At 46.8% G+C, this 13,040-nt stretch overlaps 1 protein-coding gene across 1 annotated transcript in view; it reads left to right on the plus strand.

The window, feature by feature from the left end:
- Positions 1-844: 844 nt before the first annotated feature.
- The window catches only part of Cmtr1 (cap methyltransferase 1), a 42,556-nt gene continuing 30,360 nt past the window's right edge, over positions 845-13,040 (plus strand). Inside the window, exons 1-2 of the mRNA XM_027394415.2 lie at positions 845-995; positions 3,638-3,772. Of these exons, the coding sequence (XP_027250216.1) occupies positions 3,643-3,772 (130 nt within the window). The 5' untranslated portion in view covers positions 845-995; positions 3,638-3,642. The remainder of the gene's footprint in view (positions 996-3,637; positions 3,773-13,040) is intronic.

Raw genomic sequence — 13,040 nt, forward strand, 5'->3', positions numbered from 1 at the left:
AAAGCCCTTGAAAAAGGCAGCAGCATGGGAGAACGCATGGTGACATTTGAATTTACGCGATTTGAGACAGATACAACTAAGAAGGCCCAACAAAGTTACATAAGTGTGAAAATGGGGAGGGGGCGTTAGAGATGACAGTCTGTCCACATGGTTAAATCCACAGATGGCATTCCTTCTCTTTGTCTGAGGTATTGGGAATCGAACCTAGGACCTGGTGTGCACCAGGCGAACACTCTTGACACTAGTCTACTCCTAGTCTGCTGTCTTTCCAGTGTGATGAGAACAATGCCCTCGACCTCGGCCAGTTTACAGCTTCTGACTGTGTTCTTAAAGCTATATGAAGACGATGAGACCGTAGTGAGCTACTGAACTGTACGCCATCTCGTGAAACATTCCTAAGAATACTTTTGGGGGGAGCGGGGAGGGTCTCACTCTGGAGACCAGGCTGTCCTCGGAGTCACAGAGACCCTCCTACCTCTGCGTCCCCGGTGCTGTGGTCAGAGGTGTGCGCCACCGTCCGGCTCCCAAGAATAACTGCTAACACTGTGTTGGGTAAAGTCTGGTCTCTGGTCTCTGTCATCCTGGCAGCCTTAAACCCCTATACGAAGCGACCGCGACCGGAGGTTAACTGCCCGATTTGACTGCTGTCCGGCCACTTCTGCAAACAGCGCGTGCTTGCCGCAGGCGTGCGGAGCTGGGCCTTGCTCCGTTCTTTCCCGCCCCGCCCTTCCGCGCAGGCGCCTCGGCCGCCAGACCGGCCTGACCCGGGCTTTTCCCGGGGCCCAAGCCTGCGGGGGCGGGCGGGGCCGGGGGGGGGCCGGCGGGCTCGTGACGTTATCAAGCGGCGCCACCCGCAGGGCGGGCTCGGAGCGCGACCGCGCATCTGGCCGGCCCTGAGAGGAAACGAAAGTGAGGTAGCAGGAGGTTGCAGCGCCAGGCTCGGCGGCGGTAGCGGCAGCCCGACCCCTCGTCTCCGCTCGCCCCATCCCCTCAGCGTGAGTGCCGGCGCGCGGCCCGGGGGGAGGGCGGGGGGGCGGGCACAGCATCCCTCCCTCCCTGGCGGCGGCGACTCTGCCCGCCTTCTGGCGGCTGCTCTCCGCTCCCGCCCCCTCTCCCCGCCACCTCTCGGAGCCGGGCCGCGCCTGCTGCGGGTGGCTGCGCACACAGCCTCACACCCTGCGCTCCCGTCCCCCCTGCGGACGCTGGCAGTGCCTCCGGAGCCCCGACCCCGGCCCTAACTGACCCTGACCCCGACCCCGACCCCGACCCCGCAGAGGGCGTCTGCAGCCCTCAGCCCGCAGCCGGCAGCCGGCAGAAAGCAGGCCTCGGGGCGGAGCGCGGAGAAGCGCCGGGCCACAGCGCTCCCGCCGCCGTAGGTCACTCGATAGATGGCTCCGTGGCCGGCCTTCCCCTGGCGGGGGAAACGAGAGGATCGCATTGGATTTCCCGCGAGGTCCCAAGCGAAGGCGCTGTGGAGGAGGAGACATTCATATCTGCCGCTTCCTTTGCTCGCACCGGCCCCCAGCGCAGCCCACGCCGAGCCCTCCGTGCTCCCCGTCTCCCCCCAGGGCGGCCCCAGGAATTAACGAGGAGCCCCCTCTGCATGCAGTGGCCGGGCGAAGGCCGAGAGGAGCTTTCCAAAGGCTCACCTGTGTGCCTTTTCGGGCGGCCTTGCTTTCTGTTTTAGTCTGCAGGTCTTCCTGCTTTCCTCTGATAGGCTCTGCCTGTGTCCCTTCACAAATCGCCTCCCGAGACAGGGATGATTGTACATTGGGTCCACCGGTTCGTCCCTGGGCACGGGAACGTGATCCACTGTTTTGCTAGGTTTCGGGGAAAGGATCACTAATCCCCTTCAAATTTCATTACTTTCTGCTTCAGCTGCTGTTGCTAGAAGCCCATTATTTTTTTGCTCCCCCCCCCCGCAGATGTTTTGAAATAAGTTGTACTGGCTCTAATTTTTTTGGGTGGATTTCGAGACAGGGTTTCTCCGTGGTTTTGGAGCATATTCTGGAACTCGCTCTTGTAGACCAGGCTGGCCTCGAACTCACAGAGATTCACCTGCCTCTGCCTCCCGAGTGCTGGGATGAAAGGCATGCGCAACCAACGCCCGGCTCTGGCTCTACTTTTTATATGACAATACTGAGTAGTCGATTCACAGTGAAAACATGATCTTTAAACCACCGTGCGTCTGACACCATGCTAGACGTCCATTCTTGTATCACCCCCGCGTTCCCATTCCCCGGAGATGCCAGCATACCTCTAAGTTTTCTCTCCCTTCTGAGTTGTTTGTGAATACACTACTTTTCCTGAAGATCTCGTAATTATCATCCCATCCATTTCTGTAAAGATTATTAGTTTAAATTGTGTGTATGTGCGTGTGGGTGCCTGCAGAGGTCAGTCACTGCCTTGTTTCCCTGGAGCTAGAGTTACAGGCAGTTGTGAGCTGTCTGTGCAGTGTGAGTGCTGGGGATTGAATTCAGGACCTCTACACACTCGTAACCGTTGAGCCACCTCTCCAGCTCCCCATCCAATTTCTTTGTGCTTTCTTCTTGTGTACCTTTTCATGGCCATCGTGGTCCTGACTGGTATAGCTTTATGTTCTTTTGTTTTCCCCCTTGCAGTGCTGGGCTGGAACCCAGGGCCTTGCACATGCAGGGCAGGGCTTCCTCGGTGATCTTCAGCCCCAAGCCCTCTCTAACTCAGGTCTGTCTCAGACTCGAGTGCTGAGACACAGTCATACACCAACCACAGTCAATACTCCATTCCTTATCATGGAGGCGAATTTTCTAAATATTAATGTCAATTTTTTGTTGTTGTTGTTTTTTTTGAGATAGGGTTTCTCTGTGGCTTTGGAGGCTGTCCTGGCACTCGCTCTAGAGACCAGGCTGGCCTTGAACTCACAGATATCCGCCTGCCTCTGCCTCCCAAGTGCTGGGATTAAAGGCGTGCGCCACCAACAACCGGCTGTCAAATTTTTTTTTTTGAAAAGGAAAAAAAAAATTAATGTCGCTTTTTCCCAGTACTACAGCTACCTGTTGTTCCAGGGTCTTTCCCACTCTTAACTATAGCCTAATTAGTGCTTCCATGCCTTACACTAGTGCTTTTACATTTCAGAAAACGAAATAAACCAAATCCTGGCATTTTTGTGATACCATAGAATATCTTGATTGTTTTGGCAAAAATGTTGAAAAAAATAATTCTGTGGTGGTCCTTGGAAATACTGTGGCTGTTACTTAGTAGGTGTCATAATTTGTTTCCAGCACACAGTCATGATAGCTGGAAACAAATAGGCATTATTGTCTCAAAATACAGACTAACAAGTACTCAAAGGCCTTTTTTCCTCCCATGACTTGTTAAATTAATCTTTTTGGTATCTGATAACAACGGTCCCTGGGGTCTCTAAATCTGAGATCACCTCATTTCCTAGTAAAACTAACCATTGTTACTGAAAAGCAGAGCTTGGGTAGCCTCCCTCCTACACCTTAACTTGGAGGAAGAGGCTGTTCAAGTGCTGGTACTGGGAGATGCTTGGCGTGGTCCAGTCGCATCCTACTGGTGGTGGTTGATACTGTGGGATCCTTGGTTCATTCCTGGTAGTTCTAACCCAAGAGCTGACTGATGGGATTTATGGTTGTAGTAACAATGAAGAGGAGAACTGACCCAGAATGCACTGCCCCCCTCAAGAAACAGAAGCGAATTGGGGAGTTTGCCCGACACCTCAGCTCCACGTCTGATGATGAACCTCTCTCCTCTGTCAATCATGCAGCAAAAGGTATGCTGGCCTGTGTGATACCAGGCCACTGGCCATCTGCTTGTTTGAACCCTCAGTGCTTGGACTGAGCAGGGCGTAGTTCACTGCTCCTTGGGCAAAATGAGCAAATTGGACAGAAATGTGTTACTGTTCTCCTACTAAGAGTAGGGAAACTTATTTTAAATTTTAAAAAAGGGTGTGTGAGCCTTAGCTCTATTCCTGGTCCTACAGCAGGTGACATTCTCACTGCTTAAGTCAGGTAGAAGTGGTAACACTGAGTGCTGTGGTTTTAATAGCTATTAATAATTTTGGGGCTCCTTTGTAGATGTGGGGTACAGCTGCCTGGTCTGACTCTGGTCCTCTCGTACAGTTTTCTCAGTTCCTGCAGTTGTAATTAGAAACCAGCTGTGGTGGAGCATTGCTCTGATTGCTGTTTATACTCAGCTCAAAGATTTGGTTGGTCTGGTTGAAAGATGCTTTTCCTGTAATTTTTAACATGGTGGACATTCACAGTGCCTGAATTCACTTCATATACCAGGCAGTTAGAAGTACTCTGACAAGCCAGCTGTAGTCACTTCTTTTTTTTTTTTTTTCCTTTTTTCTTTTTCTCTTCTTTCGGTCTTTCTCTTCTCTTTTCTTTTTTTGAAACGGGTCTCACTATGTAGTTCTGGCTGTCCTAGAACTTGCTCTGTAGACCAGACTGGCCTGAAACTCACATAGATCCACCTGCCTCTGCCTCATAAGTTCTGGGGTTAACCACTATACTGTGCTTGCATTCATTTCTGAGAGCTGTTCTAGTAAACTCCAGTATGTTGCATTGTTTTCAGCAGAACTCTATTCTCTCACACGTCTTGCAGCCTCAACCAGGTTGTCATGCTCTTTTATGAAGGCTCTTGGGAAGATACTTCCCTCCTTACTTGTGTAATGTCTGGTGGCTCACTGACAGTACTTGGTCCCATATGGCTCTAGTGGTAGTGTGTCTCTAGTTTCTGCCTCTGCCTTCTTGTTTCCGTGTCCACATTTCCCTATTAGGAGGATGGTAGTCATTGGTTTAGGACTTATGCCACTTTAGTGTTTCCTTATTTTAACTCAATTATATCTGCAAAGACCCCGTTTGTAAATAAATTCCTTCTCAGTCTATAAGTGACAGGAATGTTGAAGGAAGACATTATATTCAACCCAGTGCACTAGCAGGCTTGCATTGTGCATGCCCTGTGATCACTGGTAAACTGGAATATGAAATGCTTTAACAGATTGGTGACTAAAAGGATGTGATGCCTCCTTTGTGGGTGTTAGTTCATTTTCTAGTGGCAGACTCAATGGAAGGACAGCTACGTGTTAGCTGTTCCAGTAAAGCTGCCCGACAGGTGGTGAGCCTCATGTAACTTTGGTGCATGTGTGATCCAGGGTGGACAGAACCTCTCATGACCTTGCATGTGGAGGTACAGCTGCCTTTGGCGACTCAGTGGTGTTGAGCATGGTTGCATATGCCTGATTCCTGTCTGTCTGGGGTGCTGACAACAGAGAGATCATATGAGATGAAGAGCTTGAGACCAGCCTGAGCAATGTCCAGAAACAATTATAAAGAAGTCTGAGAGGTAGCCAGGTACCAGGTAGCCAGGTGGAGGCAATGGATCTCTGAGTACCAGGACAGCCTGGTCCACAGAGTGAGTTCCAGAACAGCCAGGGCTACACAGAGAAACCCTGTCTCGATAAACAAAACAAAACAAATCTGAGAGGATTTCATGGTAGAAGAGAAAGTCTTTATGTGACCAGAGTCAGTAAATGGAGAGAGACAAACCCTGTGCTGGTGCATAGGTTCCCATGGGTATGGAGAGGCCTATGAGGGACAAGGGAGAGCGTGCCTAGGGACTAAGTATCCAGGGCTAAGTGGATCTTTGGACTTTTCCTGTCGAGTATCGCCTTTGAAAAAGTGAGAGGACAGCTCCCAGGTGAGGGTGGGGAGTATATAAAGTTGAGGTTCCTTTAAGGAAACTAGTGTGATTGACATTGTAAACTTTTAAAACTGTGACTGAAGTGTGATTACCAGCCTGGCACACTTCCTTAATTTTATAAAATAGCTTTAACCTTTTCTGGAAGTAGCTTCATGACTCAGGACTGACTGTTGCTGTTGTGTATAGAGAGTGGAGATTTGGAGCTGGCCAGTCTCATATGTGTCTGACAGTAGACCAGTTGGTTTCTTTCCATTGCAGAAAACAAGGCAGAAGGCAGAGGCAAAGCAACATAGCTACATATCTGCAGGCTAACTTACTATAGGAAGAGGGCAGCCTCACAGTGACACAAAAACAGACAGGAATCGACCTGACTACTCAGTAGTTCCTGCCTAGCAGTGGAGCAGATGCTTAGTTCATAATTACTGGAGGGGGCTGTAGAAAGGTCTTTGGGTCCCCTTTCTGAGAATCTGAAACTCCTGACGTCTTTATCGTGCCCATCTCCCCCACCTTTCAGCATGTGTCTGTGTCAGCTCCTCTTGGGCATCTCCTGGACAGTCCTCTGCCAAGTTTGTTGTCCCCTGAGTTCCATGGGCAGCTCTCCTCTGAAGGCTGTTGAAGGGTCCTCCGCCTACACATACAGTTCAGCCAGAAATAGAAAAACAATACTGAGTGTTCCTGTCTGGACCCTGTGTTTCCTTCCTTTACTGCATGGACATGATTCATTAGCACATCTTTTTAATCAGTGTGTTTTACATTATTCACAGGTATACATTGCCAGCTCAGCAGCTTGACATTTAGCCAGGGAAAAGAAGAAAGGAATATTATCCTGGGCATCTTGGCATTGCTCTCTTCCAGGTGTTCTGAGAGCAGTTTGAAAGCATTTTCAAGTGCAAATAAACTCTTAGCAACTCAGAGTCAAATAACCTTCTTGAAGTAAGGAGATGTAATAGAGAACATTTTGTTCTTTTTAGTTGTTTCTTACAGGAAAATGGGTATAGATCCTAAGAAAATGTCCATTTTCTCTTGAGCTGTGCATTTGGTTTGTAAGTTGCAAACCAATCCAGCACCACATCAGAAGCACCTTTCCCTCCACCAGGGTTAACTCTTCCCTCAGGCGTTTGCCCTGAACACCATTGCTTTCCTGTCCGTCCAGATTCATGACCTTAATCAAAAACTCCCTTTATCAGTATCTGTTTAAATTGCTCTAATGAGTTACTATTTGTTCGGCATGAAGAAGAAATGGCATCTTTAAGCAAGAAGGAGTGTATTGACCAGCACTTGTTAGGTAGGATGTGGTGTTTATTAAAATTCATAATTTATTCCGTTGGCCAGGATTGGTTGGAGCTGCCTCTCCCTGCATTACCACTTTCATTTTTGACCTTGGCTTGCTTGTCCTGCTGTTCTGTTGCCATATGAGTAGTTTTGCCAACAGCTGGGAAGCCTGTTCTTTTATAAAGCCTGTCTTCTTCTTCTTTTTTAAAGATTATTTATTTATTATATATACAACATTTTGCTTCCATGTATATCTGCACACCAGAAGAGGGCACCAGATCTCATAACGGATAGTTGTGAGCCACCATGTGGTTGCTGGGAATTGAACTCAGGACCTCTGCAAGAGCAGTCAGTGCTCTTAACCTCTGAGCCATCTCTCCAGCCCAAAGCCTGTCTTCTTTAGAATGACTTAGTAATGATTTCTATCAGGTGGGGAAGAAAACATGAGTGAAAATCCTAATGGTGTTTTCTTTGAGCTTTCTGGTTGATCTTAGAAGGGATGCTTCTTGAGAGGTAAAAAGGGGTGTCACCTAGCTTTGGCAAGTTCTTAATGAAACTAATGATTTTAATAGGCTGATCTTATTAGTCTTGCTAATGTATAGCCTCATTACTAAATGCTCTGCTCAGCGTTTGCTAAATTCTTACTAGTTTTAGGAAGTAAAACCCCTTCAGTTCTACTGCAGCCTTGACAACTAGTTCCCTGTTTCACATGAAAAGAGTGGTGCAGAGACCCAGGGGTAGAAATGAATAGTGGCTACTCTAGTCTTTGGAAATGAGGAGCAATCTCTGAAACAGCCTCAAGTCATGTCAAGCTAAGAACTGGCTTTATGCACATGAGTAAAAGAGAAGTAAGGCTGATCAGCCTTTCCATGTTCCCTTCTTTTTTTTTTTTTTTTGGTTTTTTTTTCGAGACAGGGTTTCTCTGTATTGTTTTGGAGCCTGTCCTGGAACTTGCTCTGTAGACCAGGCTGGCCTCGAACTCACAGAGATCCGCCTGCCTCTGCCTCCTGAGTGCTGGGATCAAAGGGGTGTGTCCACCAACGCCCGGCTTCCATATTCCCTTCTTTGTCTCACAGGGAATATGGTTCTTTAGCTGCCATTCCCCTCACTCTGAGAGTGCATGCAGGTGTGGTGTCTGTGCTGGCTTAGAACCTGGGGAGGGGATGGAGTGGGAAGAAAGATCTTTGTGCCAGAGTCTGCTGCTAGAGCAGTCTCTAGTCCAGCACTGATTTTCCCAGTGTGCATTCCACCCAAACTTCACTTTCCCTGTCATTATTTTGTCCAAAGAAGTTATCAAAGGAAAAAGCTGACTTTCTCCCAGAGAGCTAAACGCCTCGCTATGGGATGTGTGACATACCACTCTCAAGAGCTGAAGCAAACAAAATCCCCTTTCAGTATTTTATATAGGCTTCTAGTTCAGGGTAGGCCTGTGCATGTCTACAGGCTAGTAAACGGAACAAGAACTGGTACAACATTGCAGCTTCTAACTCAGCCTGTATCACTAGACTTCCCAGAACTGCCATAGGGCACAATCTCTGCCATGCCCCTTCACGATGGAGCAGTGCAGGTTAAAGGAAGCATGCAGACTGCTGCAGAGCTCTGTCTCATCCATACAGGAGGCAATAGATTGCAGCCTGGGGAGTGTCGTGAGCCACTCTGGAGGCCTTGCCTCAGAGCTGCTCCCTGATGATTTCTCTGGAAAGGAGCCAATCTCTTCTCAAAGCTTGGAGTGGTAATTCTTTATAGCTGCATGGTTTCCCCCCAGTTTTCACAGGAAAGTACAAAACAGAAAATAAATATCGCCTCACCTCTCAGTTTCCATGGTTACTCATTGTTAATGTTCTGCTCTCTCCTTCTGAGTAGCACTCTCTGCCACTGTGACGTGTGCTGCATTGGTGGATACCAGCGAGATACTTAGTAAGAAAATTGGGCAGCCATCTTATTAGGAAGGGGCAGATTTCATGGCTCTTAAACTAAAATTCCTCTTGCTATCTGGTTGGTTTTGAAAACACACTTTTGAGTGGTACTTTTGGTTCATACATTTACTTGCCTTTTCTTTTGCAAAATGTTACATTCTTTAAAAATGCCCATTTCTCTTATCTGTTAAATTTCAAAGTTCTCTGACAGTTGTTATTTTTTTCATAGAAAGTGCCCTGTTTTACTTAGTATGGATCTTTCAGGAACAGGTTCTGAACCAAAGGAGTTGCTTGACCTAGACAAGCAATGGCCTTTTTCCCCCTAATTAAATAAGCACTAAGGATCCACTCCAGGCCTTTTGTGTGAAAGGCAATGCTCTACCCCGGCTATATCAGCAGCCCCAGGTGTCTGCTTTAGTTAACAATATCAGCATTCTGAGCTCCAGTGTCTCATTTCCTCTGGTCTTTAAATTAAATTTTATTATAATTATTAATTTTTTACGTTTATTTATTTGTTGTTGTGTGGTGGTGTTCTAGTGGGGTAGGGTTATTCGAAGGCATGCTTGTGGAGGTCAGAGGACAGTTTGTGGGAGCTGGTTCTCTCCTTCCCCTGGGGTTTCAGTGATGGGACTCAGGTCATCAGGCTCGACAGCAAACACGTTTACTTGCTAAGCCATCATATTGGCCTCAGACATACCTATCCCATTTCAATCTGGTGGTGAAATTGGGGTAAATCATGATTTGAGGAAGGCCACATTCTTTGTACAGTGTATTCTGTTCTTATCTTTTGAGGCCTGAACACCTGGCACTTCTTGTACCAGGAAATAGCTTCAGCCTTATACTCAGTAGGTCATAGAAAAGGTGACACTTGGCTGATTTAAGTAATTTCTACTAAACGGGAAAGCCTCACCCTGAGTGTTGGAGATACAAAGTTAGCTGTGGCAAAGTTCCTGTTCTCTATGAGTAATCCTGTCCTTGGGGGTAGCATGTTGCTAATAACTGGCTTTACCTCAGCACAGTGAGGGCTTTGCTGATGGTAGGATGACTCAAGGTATTGTACCCAGTGGATAGGAGAACCAGGTAGGCTTGATGGGGAAGATGCAGGTGTGTGTCTTGCTGCAGAGGGGTGAGCTTGGTACTGACACACTTTAGACTCATGATCCATGCTTTAAGTTGTAGTTTGAACAATAGTCTGACCACCTGGGCTCAATACAGAGCTGCTATGGGGTCTTCTGCTCCCCTTTGGACTTCCCACAGCATCAGTCCCCTCATCTTCTATGGAGACAGGGTCTCTAGATGCAGCCCAGCCTCAACTTGAATTGGAGATATTCCTGCCTTAGCCTCCAGGGCCTTGGGGGATGGATCATGGCGCATGTGCCACCCTGCCTGGATTTGGCCTGTTTCTTTTCTCAGCAACCTTCATTTATCCACAAGGATATTGTGTCATGTTGCTAACCCAATTTTAAAAAAAGTATATTTTAGTAAGTATATTTATGTGGTTCTTTTTTTAAGTTTATTCATTTTTGTGTACATTGGTGTTTTGCTTGCATCAATGTCTCTATGAAGATGTCAGATCCTCTAGAACTAGAATTACAGACAGTTGTGAAGTGCCATGTGGGTGCTGGGAATTGAACCTAGGTCCTCTGGAAGAGCAACCAGTGCTCCTAACCTCTGAGCCGTCTCTCCAGCCTCTTATGTGGTTCTTATATTTTTATACATACATACATATATACATATATATGTGTGTGATTTTATACTTACATATATATATATATATATATATATATATATATATATATATATATATACGATCCCAATCTGTCTTTTACTATTTTTGCTATTGCTTAAACCTTGGATATCATACATGCTGGTTAAACATTCTACCACAAGAGTTACATCCCCCAGTGGTTATTATTATTTAAATTTTAAAAAGGATTTATGTGTATGAGTGTTTTGCCTACATGCAGTATATATGCCATATCTATCTGTGCCTGGTGCCCATGGAGGTCAGAAGAAGGGGTCAGGTCCCCTGGAACTGGGGTTGAAGATGGTTGTGACCTGCCATGTGAGTATTGGGAACTAAACCTGGGTCCTCTGCAAGAGCTCTTAACCACTGAGCCATCTCTCTAGTCCCTTTAAAAATGCTTTTAAAAAAAGCATGTACTTATACATAATAACGAACTTTGTTATGGTAGTTTCATACATGTATGAATGTGTGTAATGTGTTTTGATCATAGTGACACATCCATTAACCGCCCCCCCCCCACTTCACCTGATCACTACTTTCCCCCTTCTACTTGTGTGGAGAGACTCAGTGACAAGACAGACAACAGACAGACATCCCTAGTGTGTTTCCTTAGGATTGATTACAGACTCATGGGTGAGGGTTTGTTTACGGAGTTTCAGGTAATCACTGCTGTGAGTTCAAGAGTTACAGCAACACTCTCAGCCTGAAGTCACTGCTCTACACCTCTCCCCTTCTTCTGGCTCTTCTGTTCTTTCTGCCCCTTCTTCCAGGATATGCTGTGAGCCGTGGAAGGCATGAATGACCAAGCTTTCCCATTTATGGTTGAACATTTAAATTATTTTATTTTAAAAGATTAAAAAATAATTATCTGTGTGGGTGTGTGCATGTGAACACAGATTCCCTTTGAGTCTAGAAGATGGTGTTGGGTCCCTCGGAGCTGGAGTTACAGGAAATCATGAGCTGCTTTTTGAGGGTGCTGAGAACCTAATTCTGGTCCTCTGGAAGGTCGAGCAGTGTGTGCTTTTAACTGCTGGGCCATCTCTAGTTCGTGGCTGAAGAATCACTTGTTTTCAGCACTCTGCCATTACCATTGAGCACAGGAAGAAGCTTCTCTGGCCAAAGCTGACAGCAGTGCTGCTCTGAGGCGTAAACAGTTAGAAAGAGCACATCCTGTCCCCTTAGCAGACCAGCAGCAGGCTCCTCACCGGGGCTCGTGCCCTCCCCAGCCATGGGATTTGATGGGGTTCATAGTACCAGGTATGAATTCCCTCTACCTTCTATTATTTTTTGACAGTCTTGGTGGTCTGTTTCAATGCATATATCAAGTTCTTATGTTTTCTTGGCTCCTTGCAAGAAACTCATGTTAGTTAATGTAAGTCTCTCTCTCTCTCTCTCTCTCTCTCTCTCTCTCTCTCTCTCTCTCTCTCTCGTGTGTGTGTGTGTGTGTGTGTGTGTGTGTGTGTGTGTGTGTGTGTATGCGCACGTACGCAAGCCAGAAATCCACACTGGGTGATTTCTTTTGCTTTCCACTTGTTTTTTTTTTCTTTTTTTTAATATTTATTTATTTATTTAGCATGCATACACTGTTCTGCTTGGAGGGCAGAAGAGGGCACCAGATCTCATAACGGATGGTTGTGAGCCACCGTGTATTTGCTGGGAATTGAACTCAGGTCCTCTGGAAGAGCAGATAGTGCTCTTAACCTCTGAGCCATCTCTCCAACCCTTTCCACTTGTTTTGAGACAGTCTCTCACTGAACCTAGAGCTCATCAATTCAATAGACTCGCTGCTAGCTGGCTAATAAGCTCCAGGGTTTCTCCTGTCCCTGCCCGTGCTCCCATCTCCTTAGGTAACCAGTTACTACTCTGATGTGTGCACGGCTGAGTACTGTCCAACTTCCTTTATGTAGTGTTTGAGACAAGGTCTTACTGTGGAGCCCTGGCTGTCCTGGAAAACTGTATGTAGACCAGGCTGCCTCAAACTCAGAGATCCACACCTCTGCCTCCTGAGTACTGGAATCAGAGGTAAGCATCACTATGCCAGGCTCACTGTCCAACCTCTTTTTTGTTGTTGTTTGGTTGTTTTATTTTTTTCATGACATGGTTTTTCTGTGTAGCCCTGACTGTTCTTGAACTTGCTCTGGCATTGCCCAACTTCTTAAACCTTGGGATCAGAGTGGACATCCCCACCCTTATTTCCTGTTCTGCATTCCTCTTAGTTCACTGCTGTTTGTACCATTTTTAGTGGAAATGTGAGAAATTCTTGCCCAAACTTTTGAGAGTATTTCCAGATTCAGGTGGATTTGTCTCAGAAACCTCTTATGCTGGCTAGTTTCCTTTGTCAGCTTAACACAAGCTAGAGTCATCTAGCTCAGTTGAGAAAAATGCCTCCATCACGCTGG

The sequence above is a fragment of the Cricetulus griseus genome (genome assembly GCF_003668045.3).
Source record: "Cricetulus griseus strain 17A/GY chromosome 1 unlocalized genomic scaffold, alternate assembly CriGri-PICRH-1.0 chr1_0, whole genome shotgun sequence".
Classification (NCBI taxonomy): domain Eukaryota; kingdom Metazoa; phylum Chordata; class Mammalia; order Rodentia; family Cricetidae; genus Cricetulus; species Cricetulus griseus.